We start from the raw sequence: 27,991 nt of genomic DNA on the forward strand, positions 1-27,991 counted from the left end.
TGGCTAAGCAGGGATGGCTAGAGGTCAAATGTAATCATGTAGAGGCTTATCTCACGAGGGGAATGATAGATATTGCCTACAGGAAAATTAAAGAGACCTTTGGAGAAAAGAGAGCCACTTGTATGAATATCAAGAGCTCAGATGGAAACCCAGTTCTAAGCAAAGAAGGGAACGCAGAAAGGTAGAAGGAGTACATAGAGGGTCTATACAAGGGCGATGTACTTGAGGACAATATTATGGAAATGGAAGAGGATGTAGATGAAGACGAAATGGGAGATACGATACTGCGTGAAGAGTTTGACAGAGCACTGAAAGGCCTGAGTCGAAACAAGGCCCCCGGAGTAGACAACATTCCATTGGAACTACTGACGGCCTTGGGAGAGCCAGTCCTGACAAAACTCTACCATCTGGTGAGCAAGATGTATGAGACAGGCCAAATACCCTCAGACTTCAAGAAGAGTATAATAATTCCAATCCCAATGAAACCAGGCGTTGACAGATGTGAAAATTACCGAACTATCAGATTAATATGTCACAGCTGCAAAATACTAACGAGAATTCTTTACAGACGCATGGAAAAACTGGTAGAAGCCGACCTCGGGGAAGATCAGTTTGGATTCCGTAGAAATGTTGGAACACGTGAGGTAATACTAACCCTACGACTTATCTTAGAAAAAAGATTAAGGAAAGGCAAACGTACGTTTCTAGCATTTGTAGACTTAGAGAAAGCTTTTGACAAAGTTGACTAGAATACACTTTTTCAAATTCTGAATGTCGTAGGGGTAAAATACAGGGAGCGAAAGGCTATTTACAATTTGTACAGAAACCAGATGGCAGTTATGAGAGTCGAGGGGCACTAAAGGGAAGTAGTGGTTGGGAAGGGAGTGAGACAGGGTTGTTGCCTTTCTCCGATGTTATTCCATCTGTATATTGAGCAAGCAGTAAAGGACACAAAAGAAAAATTCGGAGTAGATATTAAAATCCATGGAGAAGAAATAAAAATTTTGAGGTTCGCCGATGACATTGTAATTCTGTCAGAGACAGCAAAGGACCTGGAATAGCAGCTGAACGGAATGGACAGGGTCTTGAAGGGAGGATATAAGGTGAACATCAACAAAAGCAAAACGAGGATAATGGAATGTAGTCGAATTAAGTCGGGTGATGCTGAGGGAATTAGTTTAGGAAATGAGACACTAAAAGTAGTAAAGGAGTTTTGCTACTTGGGGAGGAAAATAACTGATGATGGTCGAGGTAGAGAAGATATAAAATGTAGACTGGTAATGGCAAGGAAAGCGTTTCTCTAGAAGAGAAATTTGTTAACATCAAGTATAGATTTAAGTGTCAGGAAGTCGTTTCTGAAAGTATTTGTATGGAGTGTAGCCATGTATGGAAGTGAAACATGGACGATAAATAGTTTGGACAAGAAGAGAATAGAAGCTTTCGAAATGTGGTGCTACAGAAGAATGCTTAAGATTAGATGGGTAGATCACATAACTAATGAGGAGATATTGAATAGAATTGGGGAGAAGAGGAATTAGTGGCACAACTTGACTAGAAGAAGGGACCGGTTGGTAGGACATGTTCTGAGACATCAGGGGATCACAAATTTAGCAATGGAGGGCAGCATCTAGGGTAAAAATCGTAGAGGGTGACGAAGAGATGAATACACTAAGCTGATTCAGAAGGATGTAGGTTGCAGTAGGTACTGCGAGATGAAGAAGCTTGCACAGGATAGAGTAGCGTGGAGAGCTGCATCAAACTGATTTGTGGACTGAGGACCACAACAACAACATGGTTCTGAGTGGATCAATGCATTGTTTATCGCAAAAAGAAAACCTGTTTGCTCACTGACGTGGATCTGCCAACGCCGTTAATATTCTGATGTCAACAACTACCGCCCAATCTCTCTTCTGACTGCCTTATCCAAAAATCTTGAGAAAGTAATGTATTGTAGGGTAGCTTCACACCTTTGTAAAAATAAAGTTTTAACAAAATGTCCGTTTGGTTTCCAGAAGGGATTTCCACGGAAAATGCTATATATACTTTCACTAATGAAATATTAAATGCTCTGAGTAACCGGAAGTCACCTGTTGGGATTTTTTGTGATCTATTAAATGCTTTTGATTGAGTAAGGCATGGAATACTTCTACATAAGCTCAAGTACCGTGGTATGAATGGTACAGCGCTCAAATGGTTTAAATCATACCAAACCGGAAGAGTTCAGAAAATTGAAATAAGCAGTTCCCATAATATGGAAAAAACTGGTGATTTCTCAAACTGGGGAACAATCAAGGATGGGATACTTTTTGCCAATGATACAAGTAGAGCTATCACACCCGACAGACAAGAATTGACTGGTGAAATTGTAAACGATGTTTCTCAGAAAATCATGAAGTGGTTCTCTGCAAATGGGCTCTCATTAAACTTTGACAAAACACAGTATATACAGTTTCACACAGTAAATGGAATGACACCATTAATAAATATAGACTTCGATCAGAAATCGGTAGCTAAGGTAGAATATTCAAAATTTCCAGGTGTATTCATTGATGAGGGGCTGAACTGAAAAAAAAAAAAACACACTGAGGATCTGCTGAAACATTTGAGTTCAGCTGCTTATGCTATTATGGTCATTGCAAATTTTGGCAATATACATCTGAGTAAATTAGCTTACCATGCCTATTTTCATTCTCTGCTTTTGTACGGCATCATATTCTGGGGTAACTCATCATTGAGTAAAAGAGTGTTCATTGCACAAAAGCGTGTAATCAGAATAATTGCTTGAGCTCATCCAAGATCATCCTGCAGACATTTATTTAAAGAGCTAGGGATCTTCACTGTAGCCTCACAATGTATATATTCACTTACGAAATTTGTTATTAACAGCCCGAACGAACTCAAAAGTAATAGCAGTGTACGTGGCTGAAACACTAGGAGAAAGGATGATCTTCACTACTCAAGTTTAAATCTAACTTTGGCTCAGAAGGGGGTAAATTATGCTGCCACAAAAGTCTTTGGTCACTTACCTAATAGCATCAAAAGTCTGACAGATAGCCATATAGCATTTAAAAGGAAATTAAAAGTATTTCTTAATAGCAACTCCTTCTACTCATTAGATGAGTTTTTGGATATAGTAAGTGGGTAATTTCCCCAACCCCCACAAAAAATATTAAGTGTCATGTAATATTTTGTGTAATGTAATATCTTGTACTGACAACTTTTATTAACCTGACACGTTCCACATCATTACGAAGTGTCATATTCATGATCTATGGAACAAGTACTAATCTAATGTAATTGCACGTAAGTAGCTAGTCTGACACAAGTCGACAGTAGCGCTGCGCGGCTAGTTTGCGAACTACACTTTGTTGGTTTTCAAAGTTGGGCTCAGCCTCCTTTTCCGTAGTCCTTTGTCGCAGGACACGTTCTAATTGTTGGTCTCCTGTGTTGTGTTACTGTAACTGAATAAAATGAGTAGCTCTTTCATCTGTTATGAAGGTGATGGAGGAGAAGGCTCAAATGCCGTGCGTACATTGTTGAACGCGTACGTTGCAAGTGAAATCGACAAGAACATGAAAATGTTACATGTGTTTGGGGACATACGTGAGGGCCAGAACAAAAGCAATAACATGGTTATGATGATAATGGTCAGACTGTTTGAGATCAAAAGATTAAATGACATCAAAGTTATTTTTCGCATTAGATGTGACTCGTTCGTCTCGAATGATAGGGATTTCGGGATAGTTAGGAGGAAACTGGAAAAAGGAGGAAAGACACTGTACAATTGGAGACGATGTTGAAGTCATAAAACATTCCTAAAAAAAAAGAGTAACAGGATTTGCATTCATCTAATGAAGGCGGATTCTTTTAAAAAAATGTTCAAATGTGTGTGAATTTCTAAGAGACCCAACTGCTGAGGTCATCGGTTCCTACACTTTCACGTTACTTAAACTGACTTATGCTAAGAACATCACACACACCCGTTCACGTTCGAAACTCCGGCGGGAGGGGCCGGGCAATCCGTGAAATGGCGCCTCAAACCAAGCAGATTATTTTATCACCTACAGTTGTGGCTGTCCTGCACTCTATAAAAGAACCTGCCTGAGCGATGATGCGTGTGTCAGACTCGTTGCTAGACATCTGAACAGGTTTTTCACTGTTTCAGAATACAATACTGGCCATTAAAATTGCTACACCAAGAAGAAATGCAGATGATAAACGGGTATTCATTGGACAAATATATTATACTATAACTAACATGTGATCACATTTTCACGCAATTTGGGTGCATAGATCCTGAGAAACCTGTACCCGGAACAACCACCTCTGGCCGTAATAACGGCCTCGATACGCCTGGGCATTGAGTCAAACAGAGCGTTTGGATGGCGTGTACAGGTACAGCTGCCCATGCAGCTTCAACACGATACCACAAGAGTAGTGACTGACGTACTGCGACCAGACGTTTTCAATTGGTGAGAGATCTGGAGAATGTGGTGGCCAGGGCAGCAGTCGAACACTTTCTGTATCCAGAAAGGCCCGTACAGGACCTGCAACATGCGGTTGTGCATTATCCTGCTGAAGTGTAGGGTTTCGCAGGGATCGAATGAAGGGTAGAGCCACGGGTCGTAACACATCTAAAATGTAACGTCCTCTCTTCAAACTGCCGTCAATGCGAACAAGAGGTGACAGAGACGTGTAACCAATGGCAGCCCACACCATCACGCCACGTGATACGCCAGTATGCCGATGACAAATATGATGTGCATTCAAGTGCTAAGGCCTCCGATTTTTTTTCTCCGGACTGGAAAGAGATAGAAACATGCACATTGTTTTAAAATGAGGCCACGTTCATTGTCAATACGTCCCAAAGATGGCAGCACCGTACGGCAGATGGAATTTTACCGCCAGCGGCGAGAATGAGAACTGTTTTAAATACTTAAAATGGCGACGTTTTCCTTACTTGAACAGCGTGCAATCATTCGTTTTCTGAATTTGCGTGGTGTGAAACCAATTGAAATTCATCGACAGTTGAAGGAGACATGTGGTGATGGAGTTATGGATGTGTCGAAAGTGCGTTCATGGGTGCGACAATTTAATGAAGGCAGAACATCGTGTGACAACAAACCAAAACAACCTCGGGCACGCACAAGCCGGTCTGACGACACGATCGAGAAAGTGGAGAGAATTGTTTTGGGGGATCGCCTAATGACTATTGAACAGATCGCCTCCAGAGTTGGCATTTCTGTGGGTTCTGTGTACACAATCCTGCAGGACGACCTGAAAATGCGAAAAGTGTCATCCAGGTGGGTGCCACGAATGCTGACGGACGACCACACGGCTGCCCGTGTGGCACGTTGCCGAGCAATGTTGACGCGCAACGACAGCACGAATGGGACTTTCTTTTCGTCAGTTGTGACAATGGATGAGACGTGGATGCCATTTTTCAATCCAGAAACAAAGCGCCAGTCAGCTCAATGGAAGCACACAGATTCACCGCGACGAAAAAAATTTCGGGTAACCGGCAGTGCTGAAAAAATGATGGTGTCCATGTTCTGGGACAGCGACGGCGTAATCCCTACCCATTGCGTTCCAAAGGGCACTACGGTAACAGGTGCAGCCTACGAAAATGTCTTGAAGAACAAATTCCTTCCTGAACTGCCACAAAAACGTCCAGGATGGGCTGCGCGTGTGCTGTTTCACCAAGACAACGCACCCGCACATCGAGCTAACGTTACGCAACAGTTTCTTCGTGATAACAACTTTGAAGTGATTCCTCATGCTCCCTACTCACCTGACCTGGCTCCTAGTGACTTTTGGCTTTTTCCAACAATGAAAGACACTCTCCGTGGCCGCACATACACCAGCCATGCTGCTATTGCCTCAGCGATTTTCCAGTGGTCAAAACAGAATCCTAAAGAAGCCTTCGCCGCTGTCATGGAATCATGGCGTCAGCGTTGTGAAAAATGTGTACGTCTGCAGGGCGATTACGTCGAGACGTAACGCCAGTTTCATCGATTTCGGGTGAGAAGTTAATTAGAAAAAAAATCGGAGGCCTTAGGACATGAATGCACCTCGTACACGCTTCCAATGTGCGTCCACGCGATGTCGCCAAATACTGACGCGACCATCGTGATGCTGTAAACGGAACCCGGATTCATCCGAAAAAATGACGCTTTGCCATTCGTGCACCCAGGTTCGTCGTCTAATACACCATCGCAGGCGCTCCTGTCTGTGATGCAGCGTCAAGGGTAACCGCAGCCACGGACTCCGGGCTGACAGTCCGTGCTGCTGCAAACGTCGTCGATCTGTTCGTGCAGATGGTTGTTGTCTTGCAAACGTCCCCATCTGCTGACTCGGGGATCGAGACGTGGCTGCACGATCCGTTACAGCCATGCGGATAAGATGCCTGTCATCTCGACTGCTAGTGATACGAGGCCGTTGGGATCCAGCACGGCGTTCCATACTACCCTCCTGAACCCACGGATTCCATATTCTGTTAACAGTCATTGGATCTCGACCAACGCGAGTAGCAATGTCGGGATACGGTAAACCGCAATCGCGATAGGCTACAATCCCACATTTGTCAAAGTCGGAAAAGTGGTGGTACGCATTTCTCCTCCTTACACGTGGCATCACAACAACGTTTCACCAGGCAACGGCGGTCAACTGCTGTTTGTGTATGAGAAATCGGTTGGAAACTTTACTCATGTCAGCACGTTGCAGGTGTCGCCACCGGCGCCAACCTTGTGTGAATGCTCTGAAAAGCTAATCATATGCATATCACAACATCTTCTTCCTGTCGGTTAAATTTCGCGTCTGTAGCATGTCGTCTTTGTGGTCCAGTTTTAATGGCGAGTAGTGTATCATGTGCTGTCCTTTTCAGCGGAAAACACACTTGTGTTACGTGCAACACGAATATTGCTAGCCTACGGTGGTCGCTAATTGTTGGCTGAGGAAAGATGTACAACCTTTGGAGCCCTTCTCAAAGAAAGCCTACGTGTATGTACATAGAGTAAATTTACTCTATGTGTATGTACCGCCTGTAAAGAACAACAAAATGGATGAGATCAACCAGTGTCTGGTGTACATCCCTGAAGAAAAAATGTAGTTTTGTTCAGTCAGAACAGCGACATCTGGTGATGTAGAGGAAGACAACGGACTAATGCTACCACGCTCGCTAAGAAACCAGAAATCAGGTCAAGAGACAAATTGCATTAAAGCGATTTTATTCACTTTTAGTCTCTACTTGTATTTAGTCTGATGATCTACTGGCTATTTTTCATTGGTGGTCGTATCAAAAGTTCGACGTACTTATGTGGCTTCTTTTTTGTTACGTTCTAGCAGTAGACTTTATGATGAAGCACACATCGATGTATCTCAGAAACGAGCAAGAAGATAAAACTATCCAGGATTCAGGTTAAATAAATTTTCCTTTTATCGTAAACCAAATGTTGATGATGTATTTGTGTGACAGAAATTAATCACAGATAAATAAATGTAGTTCATCATTTGGTTTTATAGCCTTGGATTCAGGTGTACTTTGGTTATATTGTAAAACTACTTTCTCGCAGCAAAAATGATTTCAATGCTTATTATACTTTCTACAGCGACCAGAGATGCTAGGCTGATACTCAAAATTGACTGATTATTTAACAATGGATTATCGCGTAGCGTAATGTTCGCTACGTTAAAATGTCAGGAAACGAATGTAAGCGTTATCACTTCAATGCTGTTTGCTGTTCGTATTTTTTAACTGTTAAGAATTTCAGTCACTTTAGCATCCCCAAAAATAAGGCTTTCCATTTCTTTGACTGACTTATCACACTTGGGAAAAACTCGTGATCTTTGGAATCAATATCTACCATTCGGCGAATTCAGTTTTTGGAATAAATCAGGTAAAACACTATTTTAATAATACTAACACACTGTTTCAACTTCCAATTCACAATTACATCGAAGCCATTACTGTTAACGGGCTGTTCTCACAGAACAGATCTAAACATAGTGGGAGCGAGATTTGTTTCTATCACTTATAGAGTAATACAAGCAGAACAGTTGTAATCTAGACTATTCTTACTCCTTTAAGGGGGGTAGGACGTCAAACTGACCGACTTGGAGAAGGAGAGGCAGCACAGGACATTTTAATTTCCACTGTCTATACTCTTACAAATAAATTCATAAAACTTTGTCAACACGACCAGGAAGGATTCAGGATTAAAACTCACAGCAATGTAAGTTCAAAAGTATAACAAAATAAATTTTTTTTACGTGTGAAATTTCATCATTTTTTCACTTACTATTGGCTGCATTTGCTGCTATAGGTACACTTTTCTTCACAAGTAAGAGAGATTTTTCGATGAATTTTGCACAGCATACAAACCATACGTAAGTATGTATGTATGGTGTATGAAACTCTTGAATTTATTTAATTAATGAAAAAATGAATGAGCTGTTACACTTTAAACTTCATGTTTAGAAAAAAATCAAATTTTATGGTTAATTATCTCAATTTTTAGCACAGTTTTTAATAGATTTGGAAAATTCTAGAGTAAGTATGGTTTGTATGCTGTGCAAAATTCATCGAAGAATCTCCCTTACTTATGAAGAAAAGCGTACCTACAGCAACAAATGCAGCCAATAGTAAGTGAAAAATGATGACATTTCACATGTAACAAAAAAATATATATTGTTATATTTTTGAACTTCCACTGCTCACTGCTATGAGCGTGAATATTGAATCCTTCCTGGTCATGCTGACAAACTTTTATGAATTTATTTGTAAAAGTATAGACAGAGGAAATTAAGATGTCCTGTGGTGCCTCTCCTTCTCCAAGTCGGCCCGTTTGACGCCCTACCCCCCTTAATCTCTTAAGATTACCCTGAAGCCCCAAAGAAACTGATATAGGCATGCGTATTCAAATACAGAGAGATGTAAGAAGGCAGAATATGGAGCTGCGATCGGCAACGCCTATAATAGACAACAAGTGTCTGGCGCAGTTGTTAGATCGGTTACTGATGCTACAATGGCAGCTTAGAATATTTAAGTGAGTTTGAACATGGTGTTATAGTAGGCGCACGAGCGATGGGACACAGCATCTCCGAAGTAGCGATGAAGTGGGGATTTTCCCGTACGACCACTTCACGAGTGTACCTTGAATATCAGGAATCCGACATCGTTGCGGCCGGAAAAGATCCTGGAAGACCGGAACCAACGACGACTGAAGAGAATCGTTCAACGTGCAGAAGTGCAGCCCTTCCGAAAATTGCTGCAGATTTCAATGCTGGGCCATCAACAAGTGTCAGCATGCGAATCATTCAACGAAACATCATCCATATGGGCTTTCGCAGCTGAAGGTCCACTCGTGTATCCTTGATGACTGCACGACACAAAGCTTTACAGCTCACATGGGCCCGTCAACACCGACGATGGACTGTTGATGACTGGAAACATGTTGCCTGGTGGGACGAGTGTCGTTTCAAATTGTATCGAGCCGATGGACGTGTACGGGTATGGAGACAACCTCATCAATGCATGGATCCTGCATGTCAGCAGGGGACTGTTCAAGCTGGTAGAGGCTCTGTAATGGTGTGGGGCGTGTGCAGTTGGAGTCATATGGGACCTCCGATACGTCTGGATACGACAGTGCCTACATCCATTCGTGTCCATCGTGGATTCCGACGGACTTGTGCCATTCCAGCAAGACAATGAATCTAGCATTTGCTACAGAGTGGCTCCAGGTTCACTCTTCTGAGTTTAAACTCTTCCGTCAGCCACCAGACTCCCCGACATGAACATTATTGAGCATATCTGGGATGCCTTGCAACGTGCTGTTCAGAAGAGATCTCCACCCCCTCGTACGGATCTATCAACAGCCCGGCACGATTCATGGTGTCAGTTCCCTCCAGCACTACTCCAGACATCAGTCGAGTCCATGCCACGTCGTGTTGCTGCTCTTCTGCGTTCGCGCGGGGGCGCTACATGATAATAGGCAGGTGTACCAGTATCTTTGGCTCTTCAGTGTATATTGTATTCTTTTTTTATAACTAATGCTTAAATATTTCAGTCACACTAATTAATGGTTATCTTTTATTAAATGTCGTGTGACTAGGGCCTCCCGTTGGGTAGACCGTTCGCCGGGTGCAAGTCTTTCGATTTGACGCCACTTCGGCGACTTGTGCGTCGATGGGCATGAAATTATGATGAGTAGGACAACACAATACCCAGTCCCCGAGCGGAGAAAATCTCCAACCCAACCGGGAATCGAACCCGGGCCCTTAGGACTGACAGTCTGTCGCGCTGACCACTCAGCTGCGGGGGGGGGGGGGGGCGGACTATCTTTTATTGTATTTGCGGCTTCAGGCAGTCAAAGCGTGGCTACGTACTTTAGAAATAGGAAATATGGACGTATTACCTGTCTCCAGTAAGTGATTGATCACACAGTGTTGTAAGGGTGATGTGAAGTGTTACAGATGTACAATGGTGAGCTAAAGCATTAAAGCATTATGGCCAGCTGACTAATAGCATGTTGTCCATCTGTGGAACGTCTAACAACGCTACCACAACAAAGGTCAAAATTTTAATAATGATTATGGTGTTGCTCACGCTGCTAAATACTGCATTTTCGGGCAACAACAAAGTTGTATTGTGTGGCAGGTGTCATTGGAGCACAGTTAATAAAGTCATTTCTTGAAATAATGGATAAACTAGGCACTCATCTTTTCGTGTTTCCCACGCTGGCCTCGTTGTAAAATCATGGCTCAATCGTCGAAAATCTAGGTGCTGATGATTCCAAGCTCGGATGCAAAGAGGCCTAGGTGTTATTCTGCTATATTCAAAAGTTTTATAGATGTGTTTCACAAACCATTCTTGAAGATTAAAACTTACAAAGTTAGCACAATGGTGATGTAAAAAAGTAATCAGCACTCCGAATTTCAGTTACAGTTCTTTATTATTGCTTTTGTTGCAGTATCACATAACACACAAAACATCACTTCACAATACAAAACTTACTTGAAAACATCTTGCACACTGTTAAAGCTCACATTTTATAAGCTGACTACGTTATGCGTCTTTCCAACATGACGTCCAAGACTTGACTTTTTCAAGGTCCGACCCTCTAACTCTAACAAATAATCGCTTACGCGCCCAAAAATCAAGAGTTACAAGTACGACAAAGATCATAGTGGCAAAAGAAATAATACACATAAGAATAACATCATTGCAATATAAACATATAGATGTAACAAAGTACCTCTACATTAATGAAATCAAATCTGAATGTTGTCTCAGAAATATGTCAACTACTTTTCAGAAACACAGTAGAACATTGCTGGTATCGAGAGGTTCAGGTGAGGTGCCGTAATGGTAACCTAATTCAAGTACCATTACAAACGCAGTAACCACCGATCCTGCGTGACATGGGTGTGACGAGTCCTTGCTATGTTTCTGGCACAAGGTGTCTACGAAGAGGACACGCAACTCCTGTAAATTGTTGGAGAGTGGTCTGTGGGTTCGGAGCTGGCATCCAATATCATCGCAGATGTGTCCTATTGTGTTCAGATCAGGCGAGTTTGGTGGCCAAAACATCACCGTATGTTCACGGTCACGTTCCTCAAACCACACGATTCTGGCATTCTGGCACAGACAGTTAACCTGCTGGAAGATGCTATTGTCATCGGGGAAGACATCGAGCTTGAAGGGATGCCGATGGTCTGCGATAATCCATAGCTATCGTGCAGCCTTCGATTCTACCACAGGTCACACGGAAGCCAATGTGAATGTCGCCATAGTGGAATATTCACCCTGTTCACGGCGCATTAATGTTTCTAGCTGCCGTTTGTCTGGATTTTAGCACGTCCTGGCACAACCACTGAGCTTCTCGAGATTCATTCCACTAGGTGATACATTTACACCAGTGCACGGCACAATGTCGATGCTGTAGTGCCCATTGCAGTCGTTAATGACCACGATATTGGCTAACCGCCTGATCATGCAAGCATGTAGTGGCCATCTCCAGTAGAGTCACACATTTGACGATGTGCTCCAAAACATTCATACCCGCACAAGCACTGTACCGTTCAGACAGAACACCGTGGCCGGCAGGTGCGCGATTGGTAGGACACACGTGGGGAGAGTGGTAGGGGTGGGTGTTACAGGCAGCCACTGTAGGGGAAATGCCGAGCACAGAAGGGGAAGCGTCATTCTGAACTGAAGCCTATGCTCACTTTCTTGTAAATATTAAGAGTCGAGGAGCATGAAAGGGAAGCAGTGGTTGGGAACGGAGTGAGACAGGGTTGTAGCCTATCCCCCACGTTACTAAATCTATATATTGAGCAAGCAGTAAAGGAAACAAAAGAAAAATTCAGAGTAGGAATTACAATCCATTGAGAAGAAATAAAATCTTTGACGTTCGCCAATGACATTGCAATTCTGTCAGAGACAGCAAAGGACTTGTAAGAGCAGTTGAACGGAATGGACACTGTCTTGAAAGGAGGGTGTAAGATGAACATCAACAAAAGCAAAAGGAGGATAATGGAATGTAGTCGAATTAAATCGAGTGGTGCTGAGGGAATTAGATTAGGAAATGAGACGCTTAAAGTAGTAAAGGAGTTTTGCTATTTGGCGAGCAAAATAACTGATGATGGTCGAAGTAGAGAGGATATAAAATGTAGACTGGCAATGGCAAGGAAAGCGTTTCTGGAGAAGAGAAATTTGTTAAAATCGAGTATAGATTTAAGTGTCAGGAAGTCTTTTACGAAAGTATTTGTATGGCGTGTGGCCATATATGAAAGTGAAACGTGGTGGATAAATAGTTTAGACAAGAGGAGGATAGAAGCTTTCGAAATGTGGTACTACAGAAGAACGCTCAAGATTAGATGGGTAGATCACGTAACTAATGGGGAGGTATTGAATAGAATTTGGGAGAAGATAAATTTGTGGCACAACTTGATTAGGAGAAGGGATCGCTTGGTAGGACGTACTCTGAGGCATCAAGGGATCACCAATTTGGTATTGGAGGTCAGCGTGGAGCGTAAAAATCGTAGGGGGAGACCAAGAGATGAATACACTAAGCAGATTCATAAGGATGTAGGTTGCAGTAGGTACTAGGAGATGATGAAGCTTGGACAGGATAGAGTAGCGAGGAGAGCTGCATCAAAGCAGTCGCTGGAGTGAAGATCACAACAACAAGTGGAACCCCTTCATGCTCACACATTCAGAAAAATTTACTATCACCTGTGCTTTGGTTAGTATCTAAAGCGAATAACGCTGAAAATGAAGCGATTTATTTTCCCTTGGCTTGTTAACTATTTGTAACTATCAGAGAAGCTCCATGAGTGGTGAATTTTGAGTAAAACTTACACATTCTTCCTGTTGTCGTGTTAAAATTTCTTTCTTTTCGCAAAACATAGCAGAATTTACGCATTCTCACCTCTCCAATGTGCAGACACATTGGAGAGAAGTATGAAACATTGGTTTATTTAGTTTATTAAGTGAGTAACTGACGAAAAGTAAGGTCAGTAGCTACGGTCGCAGGTTCGAATCCTGCCTCGGGCATAGATGTGTGCGATGTCCTTAGGTTAGTTAGTTTTAAGTAGTTCTAAGTTCAAGGGGACTGATGACCTCAGATGTTAAGTCCCGTAGTGCCCAGAGCCATTTGAACCATTTGATTCATGCCTATATTCGTCATGGCAAACTACCCGTAAGTTCATCAAGGCACTGTTGGTCCAGATTGTCCCACTCCTCAACGGCGATTCGGTGTAGATCCCTCAGAGTGGTTGGTGGGTCATGTCGTCCGTAAACAGCCCTTTTCAGTCTATCCCAGGCATGTCCGATAGGTTTCATGTCTGGAGAACACGCTGGCCACTCTAGTCAAGTGATGTCGTTATCCTGAAGGAAGTCGTTGACGAGATGTGCACGATGGAGACGCGAATTGCGGTCCATGAACACGAATGCTTCGCCAATATGCTGCTGATACAGTTGCAATATTGGTTGGAGGATCGCATTCACGTACCGTACAGCCGTTACACCTCCTTCCACACCACCAGCGGCGTACGTCGGCCCCACATAATGTCACCCCAAAACAGCAGGGAACCTCCACCTTGCTGCACTCGCTGGACAGTGTGTCTAAGGCGTTCAGCCTGACCGGGTTGCCTCCAAACACGTCTCCGATGATTGTCTGGTTGAAGGCAAATGTGACACTCATCGGTGAAGAGAACGTCGTGCCAGTCCTGAGCGGTCCATTCGGCATGTTGTTGGGCCCATCTGTACTGCACTGCATGGTGTCGTGGTTGCAAAGATGGACCTCGCCGTCGACGCCTGGAGTGAAGTTGCGCATCATGCAGCCCATTGCGCACGACGTCTTTTGTCTGCTCGAAAAGCATTAATCAACATGGTGGCGTTGCAGTCAGGGTTCCTCCGAGCCATAATCCGTAGGTAGCGGTCATCCACTGCAGTAGTAGCCCTCGGGCGGCCTGAGCGAGGCATGTCATCGACAGTTCCCGTCTCTCTGTATCTCCTCCATGTCCGAACAACATCCCTCCGGTTCACTCCGAGACGCCTGGACACTTCCCTTGTTGAGAGCCCTTCCTGGCACAAAGTAACAATGCGGACGCGATCGAACCGCGGTATTGACCGTCTAGGCACGGTTGAACTACAGACAACACGAGCCGTGTACCTCCTTCCTGGTGGAATGACTGGAACTGATCGGCTGTCGGACCCCCTCCGCCTAATAGGCGCTGATCTCTGAACAGTGAAAGAGACTGTGTCTGTGATACAATACCCACAGTCAACGTATATCTTCCAGAGTTCTGGGAACTGGGGTGATGCATAACTTTTTTTGATGTATGTATATATTAGTATGCGAAGAGGTTGAAGAGTTTGCAGAATACTGTCGTTTACCTGGTGTTGTCAAGCTGTACAGCTATCTGGTGTTATCATATTAGGTGGGCTCCCCCGCGGATGCCTACAGCTGCTGTATGAGTGTGTTTGACTGGACGGTAGCATTCCACACAGCTGCCCAGTGCTGTCCCGTTAATCTACCTTTTGCATTAAGGCCTGCAGCTGTTGTGTGTGCTCAGTGATTTTCAAGTTGCTATGTGGTTAAGACTAGACATACAATTGTTTGATGTTAGCAAGCTATAAAACGGCCTGGTGTTGACAGGTCTGACATTGGCAGATCATACACCTGTCTGGTATTGTCAGGTCATACAACTATCCCATGTTGGCAAATCATATAATTGTGTAATGTTGGCAGGTCATAGGACTATCTGGTGTTGGCAGGTCATACAACTTTTATTTATTTATTTATTTGTTTCATTAACAGTGCAGAGTAACCCACTGCCTTGAAATGTAATGTGGGTCAGATGCTTCTGAATCTAACAGCAAAGACTTCTCACTGTTACAGTCTTGTTGGTATACAGTTGTTAAATCTTTTTTTTTAAATAATATAAGGAACATAATATATAAAGATTTCTCTGAGCGAATTGAATGCTTAACAATTGTTAAAATGGTTAAAAAAATGTCAAATGTGTGTCAAATCTTATGGGACTAAGCTTACACACTACTTAACCTAAATCATCCTAAGGACAAACACACACACTGATGCCCGAGGGAGGACTCGAAACTCCGCCGGGACCAACTGTTTAAAATGGTTCCATATAATTTGTTACCACCTAGTTGATGGGAATATAATTTATGCAATGCAAATGTTAAAGAAAAAGAAAAAACAGGAAATGTAACACAATGAGCGTGGTTAAGAATAATGTGTAATATATAGAGGGAAGTGATATGCTGTATTTGGATGAGTAATGCAGTCTACGTAGCATGTTGGTTAGTAATGGCCTATTTCTACCTATTTCAGAGCAGAAGGTCTCGCTACAACCTCGAGCTATTCTGAATGGTTTGCGCTAATGTATGTTCACACAGATTATACAGATTAAATGTCGACTGAGCACTTCATACATGGAATACATGAATTTTAGCTTCACGTGATAAATACACTTGTGTTTGTAACTTGTTATTTGAAATAGAATATAGTTCATTGCTACTTGAATGCATTATTTCTTAAATAACTTAATTAATTTCGGATATTTGAAATTCATTGATTATAGGTTTGAATAGAGAAGAGAATATGTTTCTGTCTGCACACAATAAGAAGAGCAATACTTTACTGCTTGTGTGCGGTATACTTTAAACACTATGCAGGATACCATTATGGAGGAGGAGCCTCGGAATTAAAGTCCTTCGAGCCTTCTCCTCCCAAGAGATATAACCTCATTACTGCAGTCTCAGTATGTGGCGCCGGTGTTTATTTGTTTCGTGATTGTTGTGTTGTTTGTGACTGTGTTGTGGCACGCAGTGTCATACACTGTTGGTTTTGGTCCCTTACATGTTGATCCCTTTCAAGTCATGTTCACTTAGAGTTCCTTCCTCGGTTTCAGAGTCTGTGTTCGTCTTTGTGTCCTCCCATGTGGTTTGTTGTGTTGTTTCTGCTTCCCTACACCTCCTTCCATATGGGTTTTGGCGCATGTATTCTTCATGCAGAGTGTTCGATACAACATCAGCTACGCTATTTATTGTGTTCCAGTCATCGGGATTACGTGTTATTCTGGCGATGTCATTGTCATTCTGTATAGGTGTCACTTGTACCAGCGTGTTGCACAGCAGTGTGACATGTTCTGGTGTCCCAGTTTCTCCGCATACACATACTTCATCGATAGTTAGTCCTCTGCGGTTTAAATGTAACGGATACGGCCTGTGACCTGTCATCCCCCGGCTTGAGTCGACATGTTTCAGTTGTAGTCTTTTGTGTACTTCAGGAAAGAAAGAGTGTACTCGGCGACCCTTGTTGGATGCATCCCACTCTCTCTGCCATGTCTGAATCTGCCACTGTTTCATTTGTGTTTTGTTCATAATGTTGGTTCCCATAATTTCGGTGACTTTATCGACCTTGTCCCTCTTAAGTCAGTAAAGAGCAGCTCTGTAACGTATTGTTATGTCTATAGGGCAGGTCCCAACAACTGTCTGACATTGGCAGATCACACAACTGTGTGATGTTGGCAGGTCATAGAACTGTCTGGTGTTGGCAGGTCATACAACTGCCTGACATTGGCAGGTCATACAACTGTGTGATGTTGGCAGGTCACAGAACTATCTGGTGTTGGCAGGTCATACAACTATCCCATGTTGGCAGATCATATAACTATGTAATGTTAGCAGGTCATAGAACTATCTGGTATTGGCAGGTCATACAACTGTCTGACACTGGCAGGTCACACAAATGTGTGATGTTGGCATTTCATAGAACTATCTGGTGTTGGCAGCTCATACAACTTTCTGATACTGGCAGGTCACACAAATGTGTGATGTTGGCATTTCATAGAACTATCTGGTGTTGGCAGCTCATACAACTGTCTGACATTGGCAGGTCACACAACTGTGTGATGTTGGCAGGTCATAGAACTATCTGGTGTTGGCAGGTCATTCAACTGTCTACCATTGCCAGGTCATACAACTGTGTGATGGTGGCAGGTCATAGAACTATCTAGTGTTGGCAGGTCATACAACTGTCTGACACTGGCAGGTCATACAACTGAGTGATGTTGGCAGGTCAGCAGGGCTGCCCCATGAAGGCCTGCGGCCGCTGTGTGGGCGCGGTGGCCCTGTCGGTGGTCCTGGTGGTGGCTCTGGCGCTGGGGGCGGCGGAGGCGGCGCGCGGGGGCGGCGGCGGCCGGGGGCGAGCCGGCGGGCGCGGCGGCAGGCGCACCTACGGATCGCGCATCCTGGCCGGCATCGTGCAGACTCACAGCCCCTACTACGACCACAAAGACGTGAGTTCGCTGCGGGTTACCGCAAACCGGAGCTACCCGACCACTGGACTACTTCACCGACACTGAGCATAAGTACAGTAGTGATCACAAGTATTACAGTCTTTATAGTAGGGGAAGTTAGACCAATACCCTTAACATCGGTTTGTCGTAGGATTCTCGAACATATTCTCAGTTCGAATATAATGAATTTCCTTGAGACAGAGAAGTTGCTGTCCCTGCATCAGCACGGCTTTAGAAAGCATCGCTCCTGCGAAACGCAACTCTCCCTTTTTTCACATATCTTGCGAACCGTGGATGAAGGGTGTCAGACGGATGCCACATTCCTTGACTCGGTGCCCCACTGCAGACTCCTAAATGGTTCAAATGGCTCTGAGCACTATAGCACTTAACATCTGTGGTCATCAGTCCCCTAGAACTTAGAATTACTTAAACCTAACTAACCTAAGGACATCACACACATCCATGCCCGAGGCAGGATTCGAACCTGCGACCGTAGCGGTCACACGGTTCCAGACTGAAGCGCCTAGAACCGCACTTCCACACTGGCCGGCTGCAGACTCCTAACTAAGGTACGAGCATATGGGGTTGGTTCCCAAGTATGTGAGTGGCTCGAAGACTTCTTAAGTAATAGAACCCAGTACGTTGTCCTCGATGGTGAGTGTTCATCGGAGGTGAGGGTATCATCTGGAGTGCCCCAGGGAAGTGTGGTAGGTCCGCTCTTGTTTTTTATCTACATAAATGATCTTTTGGATAGGGTGGATAGCAATGTGCAGCTGTTTGCTGATTATGCTGTGGTGTACGGGAAGGTGTCGTCGTTGAGTAACTGTAGGAGGATACGAGATGACTTGGACAGGATTTGTGATTGGTGTAAGGAATGGCAGCTAACTCTAAATATAGATAAATGTAAATTAATGCAGATGAATAGGAAAAAGAATCCCGTAATGTTTGAATACTCCATTAGTAGTGTAGCACTTGACACAGCCACAGGTGCATATTATCCATCGTTATTGGAGCGTTTGAAAACCGAGCTGCAAGAAAAACGCCGGAGATTGGACCGCAAAAAAGTCCTTTTCCATCACGACAATGCACCAGCACACACCTCAGCAGTTGTGGTCGCAAAATTAATGGAAATAGGATTCTAACTCGTTTCACAACCCTCCTATTCTCCAGACTTGGCTCTCTCGGACTACTATTTGTTCTCCCGTTTGAAGAAATGGCTGATGGGGCAAAGATTTTACTCAAACGAAAGGGTGATTGCAGCAAGTAATAGCTATTTTGCAGACTTGGACAATTCCTATTATTCAGAAGGGATCAACAAATTAGAACAGCGTTGGACAAAGCGTATAAGTCTAAAAGGAGATTATGCCAAAAAATAAAAAAGGTTTACCCGAAACACGTAAGTAGTTTTTATTTTTGCACGGACTTTTCAAACGCCCCTCGTACATAATAAATTTTCACACACCCTGTATACAGAATGTACATTGCGTTAATTTCTTTTATTGTGGGATCTGCAGAATAAATTATGTCGTTGTAGGATATTGTGCAGAGAATTAATAAACAGTATGCTGCTTGATATTTTATTTGAATATATAAGCTCATTTCAGCTTTACTGCCTTCATCAGTACATATCTTGATGTTGTAGATGGACATTTCAACTCTGACTGAACTGTTGCTACTATACTTATTTGCTAGATGTAATATTTTTTCAGTGACGTTTTAAAGCTGTTCGATAATTTGATGTTGCATGTATATTATAATACTTTTTAATTTTTTGACAACTAGTTGTTTACATACATTGGGTAGCCCACCTCCTCTTTGAAAGCGACTGCAATATTTCGACTTTTGAAAGCAGCTACAACAATGGAGAGTTTTAGGCAATAACCGTTTCTTAGCATTCTTCTGTCAGCATTTGAGCTTATTTCATCACTGAAGTTAAACGTTTCTCTTCGTGGGTCGACAAAATGACTTTGCTGATAGAGGAAAGACGGTCTCGTAACCCGACATATGGAGAGGAGGGCAGTGAGCTGACCTCATGCCCCTCCGTATCTGCATCCGCTCACGCCTAGAGTTTGAGGATGACACGGCGGCCGGTCGGTACCTTTGGGCCTTCATCGCCTGTTCAGATGGAGTTTAGTCTTTTTATATAGAGGAAAGAACTGAAATTGTGGAAGCATATTTAGCCGATCTCTGTGGCCGAGCGGTGGTAGGCGCTTCAGTCCGGAACCGCGCAGTTGCTACGGTCCCAGGTTCGAATCCTGTCTCGGGCATGGATGTGTGTGGAGTCCTTAGGTTAGTTAGGTTTAAGTAGTTATAAGTCTAGGGAACTGATGACCTCAGATGTTAAGTCCCATAGTGCTTAGAGCCATTTGAACCATTTTTTGAAGCATATGTTAATACAAGTTCGCTTGAAGAAAGTCGAGAACTTTTGGGGTCAAGCACCCAGATAGAGAACTACCAGTAAAGAGAGCAATACAGAGTCTGTATAAAAACAGGCGCACCTACAGATCTGTGTAAAATGTAAAATGACAAAGAACTCCTTCAGTTTGCACACCAGAAGTTATAGCAGGTATCCGTTGAAGGATTATTCAGAGGCGCATGTAAATAGGAGGTGTTGCCAGCGTGTGTTGATGCCATATCATGTGACGGTTGTGCAGCAATTATGGGACGATGACACCAAAAGGTGTAGATTACTGCTTGTGGCCAATGATAGTTTGGTAAACCTTTCCATTACATCGTGAGTGATAACACATGGTTTCATCTTTCTGGTCATGTGAATTCACAGAACACAAGGTACTGGGTATCAGACCATCTCTACATTGTGTGTCAGCAACCACTCTGTTATGAAAAAATCGGCGTTTGGTGAGGTGCAACACGAACGCACAACATTGGACCGATATTCTTCGACAATACCTTCGACATGGTTCCATATATGGAAATTCTTTATACAACTCACTGACTATGAAAGACAATACTGTTTCTTATAGCAAGATGGGGCAACATGCCACACATCTACTGCATCCCTGGAACGAATCCGTATGTCTTCACTGGGGAACGAAGTATCAGGAAATACACTCCTGGAAATGGAAAAAAGAACACATTGACACCGGTGTGTCAGACCCACCATACTTGCTCCGGACACTGCGAGAGGGCTGTACAAGCAATGATCACACGCACGGCACAGCGGACACACCAGGAACCGCGGTGTTGGCCGTCGAATGGCGCTAGCTGCGCAGCATTTGTGCACCGCCGCCGTCACTGTCAGCCAGTTTGCCGTGGCATACGGAGCTCCATCGCAGTCTTTAACACTGGTAGCATGCCGCGACAGCGTGGACGTGAACCGTATGTGCAGTTGACGGACTTTGAGCAAAGGCGTATAGTGGGCATGCGGGAGGCCGGGTGGACGTACCGCCGAATTGCTCAACACGTGGGGCGTGAGGTCTCCACAGTACATCGATGTTGTCGCCAGTGGTCGGCGGAAGGTGCACGTGCCCGTCGACCTGGGACCGGACCGCAGCGACGCACGGATGCACGCCAAGACCGTAGGATCCTACGCAGTGCCGTAGGGGACCGCACCGCCACTTCCCAGCAAATTAGGGACACTGTTGCTCCTGGAGTATCGGTGAGGACCATTCGCAACCGTCTCCATGAAGCTGGGCTACGATCCCGCACACCGTTAGGCCGTCTTCCGCTCACGCCCCAACATCGTGCAGCCCGCCTCCAGTGGTGTCGCGACAGGCGTGAATGGAGGGACGAATGGAGACGTGTCGTCTTCAGCGATGAGAGTCGCTTCTGCCTTGGTGCCAATGATGGTTGTATGCGTGTTTGGCGCCGTGCAGGTGAGCGCCACAATCAGGACTGCATACGACCGAGGCACACAGGGCCAACACCCGGCATCATGGTGGAGGGAGCGATCTCCTACACTGGCCGTACACCACTGGTGATCGTCGAGGGGACACTGAACAGTGCACGGTACATCCAAACCGTCATCGAACCCATCGTTCTACCATTCCTAGACCGGCAAGGGAACTTGCTGTTCCAACAGGACAATGCACGTCCGCATGTATCCCGTGCCACCCAACGTGCTCTAGAAGGTGTAAGTCAACTACCCTGGCCAGCAAGATCCACGGATCTGTCCCCCATTGAGCGTGTTTGGGACTGGATGAAGCGTCGTCTCACGCGGTCTGCACGTCCAGCACGAACGCTGGTCCAACTGAGGCGCCAGGTGGAAATGGCATGGCAAGCCGTTCCACAGGACTACATCCAGCATCTCTACGATCGTCTCCATGGGAGAATAGCAGCCTGCATTGCTGCGAAAGGTGGATATACACTGTACTAGTGCCGACATTGTGCATGCTCTGTTGCCTGTGTCTATGTGCCTGTGGTTCTGTCAGTGTGATCATGTGATGTATCTGACCCCAGGAATGTGTCAATAAAGTTTCCCCTTCCTGGGACAATGAATTCACGGTGTTCTTATTTCAATTTCCAGGAGTGTATTTATAGCCACCACGTTCTAAGGATCTAACAACAAGTGACTTTTTTCCTATGGTGACGCTTGAAGAGCAATGTCTAGTAAACAAATGCACGCACAATACAGGAACTGAAGCGCAACATAAACAGTGAAGTTGCTGCCAATAGTATCTAAATACCCTGAGATGTGTAGAATTGTGTAATGTTGTTACAGGGGGCCACTTTCAACATCTTCTATGAATATATAATATATATGCAACTTTGACTGCTTACACACGCACATATATTATTATTATTTTCGATTATTCCCTTTTGAGAGAGCGATTGAACTTGAGTGGTCATGATTTCTTCTCCTTTCTTCGTTCTTCCCAAATTCTCTTCATACGTTCACTGTGTTCTCTCTTCCATTCTTCCGACCATCTTTTTCCGGTTCTGTTCTCCGTATGTTCTTGCTTAAGTGTGTGTTTCTGTATGATGTTTCTAAACTGTTCTCTATTGCTTATGTTGTCTTGTATGATCCCAGGTTTTTTAATGTCTTCTTCTGCTTCAGTGACCCACTTTGTCTTGTTTTTGCTCTTGCTTACTATCTTAAAGATTTGTCTTGTGAATCTGCCTTTATTAATCCTGCTGATATGCCCATAAAATTTCATTCTTCTCTTTCTAATGGTGTCTGTTATTGATTCTATATCTTTGTAAATCTCTCTCGTTGGTCTCTTCATTCAAATTCCTTCCAGAAACACTGGTCCATATGTATTCCTCACAATTTTTCTTTCTTGCTTTCCAATCTCTCTGATCTTCGTATGACTATGAATCACTGTAGTTTCTGCAGCATAAAGTGCTTCTGGTAGTACTACTGTGTTGTAATGCCTTAGTTTCGCATTGACAGAAATAGATTTCTTATTATAGTGATTCCAAGTGAGCTTATATGCTTTTTGTAATCTGGAGATTCTATCTTTATTGGCTATTGAGTTGAGACCTGATGGTTGGATTATCTCTCCCAGTTATCTGAAGTGGGCAACTTGTGCCACTTTCCCATTGTTGTTGTTGTTGTCAAAAAAAAATGGCTCTGAGCACTATGGGACTCAACTGCTGACGTCATTAGTCCCCTAGAACTTAGAACTAGTTAAACTTAACTAACCTAAGGACATCACAAACATCCATGCCCGAGGCAGGATTCGAACCTGCGACCGTAGCGGTCTTGCGGTTCCAGACTGCAGCGCCTTTAACCGCACGGCCACTTCGGCCGGCGTTGTTGTTGTGGTCTTCAGTCCTGAGACTGGTTTGATGCAGCTCTCCATGCTACTCTATCCTGTGCAAGCTTCTTCATCTCCCAGTACCTACTGCAACCTACATCCTTCTGAATCTGCTTAGTGTATTCATCTCTTGGTCTCCCTCTACGATTTTTACCCTCCACGCTGCCCTCAAAACGTGTCCTACCAACCGATCCCTTCTTCTGGTCAAGTTGTGCCACAAACTTCTCTTCTCCCCAATCCTATTCAATACCTCCTCATTAGTTACGTGATCTACCCACCTTATCTTCAGCATTCTTCTGTAGCACCACATTTCGAAAGCATCTATTCTCTTCTTGTCCAAACTGGTTATCGTCCATGTTTCACTTCCATACATGGCTACACGCCATACAAATACTTTGAGAAACGACTTCCTGACACTTAAATCTATACTCGATGTTAACAAATTTCTCTTCTTCAGAAACGATTTCCTTGCCATTGCCAGTCTACATTTTATATCCTCTCTACATCGACCATCATCAGTTATTTTACTCGCTAAATAGCAAAACTCCTTTACTACTTTAAGTGTCTCATTTCCTAATCTAATCCCCTCAGCATCACCCAATTTAATTTGACTACATTCCATTATCCTCGTTTTGCTTTTGTTGATGTTCGTCTTATATCCTCCTTTCAAGACACTGTCCATTCCGTTGAACTGCTCTTCCAAGTCCTTTGCTGTCTCTGACAGAATTACAATGTCATCGGCGAACCTCAAAGTTTTTACTTCTTCTCCATGAATTTTAATACCTACTCCAAATTTTTCTTTTGTTTCCTTTACTGCTTGCTCAATATACAGATTGAATAACATCGGCGAGAGGCTACAACCCTGTCTCACTCCTTTCCCAACCATTGCTTCCCTTTCATGCCCCTCGACTCTTATAACTGCCATCTGGTTTCTGTACAAATTGTAAACAGCCTTTCGCTCCCTGTATTTGACCCCTGCCACCTTCAGAATTTGAAACAGAGTATTCCAGTTAACGTTGTCAAAAGCTTTCTCTAAGTCTACAAATGCTAGAAACGTAGGTTTGCCTTTTCTTAATCTTTCTTCTAAGATAAGTCGTAAGGTTAGTATTGCCTCACGTGTTCCAACATTTCTACGGAATCCAAACTGATCTTCCCCGAGGTCCGCTTCTACTAGTTTTTCCATTCGTCTGTAAAGAATTCGTGTTAGTATTTTGCAGCTGTGACTTATTAAACTGATAGTTCGGTAATTTTGCCGGCCGAAGTGGCCGTGCGGTTAAAGGCGCTGCAGTCTAGAACCGAAAGACCGTTATGGTTGCAGGTTCGAATCCTGCCTCGGGCATGGATGTTTGTGATGTCCTTAGGTTAGTTAGGTTTAACTAGTTCTAAGTTCTAGGGGACTAATGACCTCAGCAGTTGAGTCCCATAGTGCTCAGAGCCATTTGAGCCATTTGAGTTCGGTAATTTTCACATCTGTCAACACCTGCTTTCTTTGGGATTGGAATTATTATATTCTTCTTGAAGTCTGTGGGTATTTTGCCTGTCTCATACATCTTGCTCACCAGATGTTAGTGTTTTGTCATGACTGGCTCTCCCAAGGCCATCAGTAGTTCTAATGGAATATTGTCTACTCCCGGGGCCTTGTTTCAACTCAGGTCTTTCAGTGCTCTGTCAGACTCTTCACGCAGTATCTTATCTCCCATTTCATCTTCATCTACATCCTCTTCCATTTCCATAATCTTGTCCTCAAGTACATCGCCCTTGTATAAACCCTCTATATCCGCCTTCCACCTTTCTGCCTTCCCTTTTTTGCTTAGAACTGGGTTTCCATCTGAGCTCTTGAAATTCATACAAGTCGTTCTCTTCTCTCCAAAGGTCTCTTTAATTTTCCTGTAGGCAGTATCTATCTTAGCCCTAGTGAGATAAGCCTCTATATCCTTACATTTGTCCTCTAGCCATTCCTGCTTAGCCATTTTGCACTTCCTGTCGATCTCATTTTTGAGACGTTTGTATTCCTTTTTGCCTGCTTCATTTACTGCATTTTTATATTTTCTCCTTTCATCAATTACATTCAATATTTCTTCTGTTACCCAAGGATTTCTACTAACCCTCTTCTTTTTACCTACTTGATCGTCTGCTGCCTTCACTACTTCATCCCTCAGAGCTACCCATTCTTCTTCTACTGTATTTCTTTCTCCCATTCCTGTCAATTGTTCCCTTATGCTCTCCCTGAAACTCTCTACAACCTCTGGTTCCTTCAGTTTATCCAGGTCCCATCTCCTTAAATTCCCACCTTTTTGCATTTTCTTCAGTTTCAATCTGCAGTTCATAACCAATATATTGTATTGAGTAGTAATGGGCAGATTATCTACAGGTTTGAAACTTCCTGGCAGATTAAAAATGTGTGCCAGACCAAGACTCGAACTCGGGACCTTTGCCTTTCGCGGGCAAGTGCTCTACCAACTGAGCTATCCAAGCATGACTCACGCCCCGTCATCACAGTTTTAGTTCCGCCAGTACCTACAGGTATATATATATATATATATATATATATATATATATATATATATATATATACAGTCAAAGTTGCATTCTTATGACTGCCAAAATGATAAAAAACATATTTTAATTCACATGCAACATCAAATTGTCGAACAAAACAAATTTAAAACATTAAGGAAAGAAATCACATCCAACAACTAAGGATAGCGGTCACGCGGTTCCAGACTGAACAGACTGAAGCGCCTAGAACCGCACGGCCACACTGGCCGGCTGCAGACTCCTAACTAAGGTACGAGCATATGGGATTGGTTACCAAGTATGTGAGTGGCTCGAAGACTTCTTAATAGAACCCAGTACGTTGTCCTCGATGGACAAGGATAGCAGTAATAGATTACTCACAGTTGACTGTGTCCATCTACCACATCAGCTTATATACTAAAATAAAATATCGAGTAGCATACTGTCCACTAACTCTCTATATACATGGTGTTAGTTCATGCTACTTTGGGCAGTTGCATTTAATTTTCATATCCAATGACGTAGCACCCTTGATGCCAACTTGATGTTTGTTGTGGGCTGCCTTGACAATGTTTAAGCTTTAGTGGTCAGTAATGTACGAGTGGTTGAAGAATGCTCAGACACACACACACACACACACACACACACACACACACAAGGCTCAAGCCATGCTGAGAGATGTTGCACGGTTGCAGGGAGCACGCATCGTGAAGGCGTCGCACTTTGAGCTGGACTACATGCTCGGCCGCAAGATCTCCTTCTTCTGCATGGCCCAGGGCTACCCCCGGCCACACATCACCTGGTTCAAGGACGGCATCGAGCTCTTCGGCCACAAGTACTTCCAGGTCAGTATGCCATTCAGCTAAACCCTAATGGTATGAATTCCGTTCTTCTTTTCATCAGCCTCCGATGGGTCACAATATTAAGTGCAAGTGCGGTGAAGGTTTGGATGTGTCTATAGTGTCACATAACACTTTTCACTTCGGAGCACATAGTGAGCACATAAATACGCAAAGAAAACTGTCTCCCCTCAAGTGTCGGGTGCCTGCTGAGGGGTTCCCCCTGATTTCCTACAGCCCCCATAACATACCTGTCATGCATTTTCTTCTCTGTGCCAATTCTCAGCCCCACACTGTGGGGGCAACGAAGATGGTTCTGCAGTGCTTTGAATGGGAACTGTTGGAACACCCATCACACAGCCCAGAGTTGACTCGCTCTGATTCTCATCTGTTGGCTCACATGAACTGCTGGATATGAGAACCGCATTTTGGCACAGAGAACGAGCTGCAGACCAGTGTATAGAACTGGCTGAAGTCACAGGTGTCTTCCTTCTATGATGATGGTATTGGACGGATGGCACCACGACAAACATCTAACTCAGACTGACTTCTTTGTAGAGTACTTCGAAGGTGCAGCTAAATGATGCAAATAAAACACTTTTTCACGCTACTGGCCATTAAAACTGCTACGCCACGAAGATGACTTACTACAGACGCGAAATTTAACCGAAAGGAAGAAGATACTGTGATATGCAAATGATTAGCTTTTCAGAGCATTCAAACAAGGTTGGCGCCAGTGGCGACACCTACAACGTGCTGACACGAGGAAAGTTTCCAACCGATTTCTCATACACAAACAGCAGTTGACCGGCGTTGCCTGGTGAAACGTTGTTGTGGTGCCTCGTGTAAGGAGGAGAAATGTGTACTTTTGTGGCAGTGTTCGTAGCGACAAACACTTGGCTGTAGAAATGGCTTACGAAGTCACCGCCACACTTTTAATAGCGGGCCGACCGGTCCGCTGGAACAGTGAACAGAAAGATGAAAGCCCAAACACTCAGATTAAATAAAAGTCGGTAGTTATCTTTATTGATGAAGATACAGAAACACAATGGTGAACTCCGTGTCTACAGAGATCTGTCTAGTTCG

At 43.8% G+C, this 27,991-nt stretch overlaps 1 protein-coding gene across 1 annotated transcript in view; it reads left to right on the forward strand.

Annotated features, from left to right (window-relative positions):
* Window positions 1-27,991, forward strand: part of LOC126426873 (immunoglobulin domain-containing protein oig-4-like) — a 62,856-nt gene that overhangs the window by 16,705 nt on the left and 18,160 nt on the right. The window contains exons 2-3 of the mRNA XM_050088916.1: window positions 17,609-17,829; window positions 26,762-26,911. Of these exons, the coding sequence (XP_049944873.1) occupies window positions 17,626-17,829; window positions 26,762-26,911 (354 nt within the window). The 5' untranslated portion in view covers window positions 17,609-17,625. The remainder of the gene's footprint in view (window positions 1-17,608; window positions 17,830-26,761; window positions 26,912-27,991) is intronic.

The sequence above is a fragment of the Schistocerca serialis genome, chromosome 11 (genome assembly GCF_023864345.2).
Source record: "Schistocerca serialis cubense isolate TAMUIC-IGC-003099 chromosome 11, iqSchSeri2.2, whole genome shotgun sequence".
In the NCBI taxonomy this organism is placed as follows: domain Eukaryota; kingdom Metazoa; phylum Arthropoda; class Insecta; order Orthoptera; family Acrididae; genus Schistocerca; species Schistocerca serialis.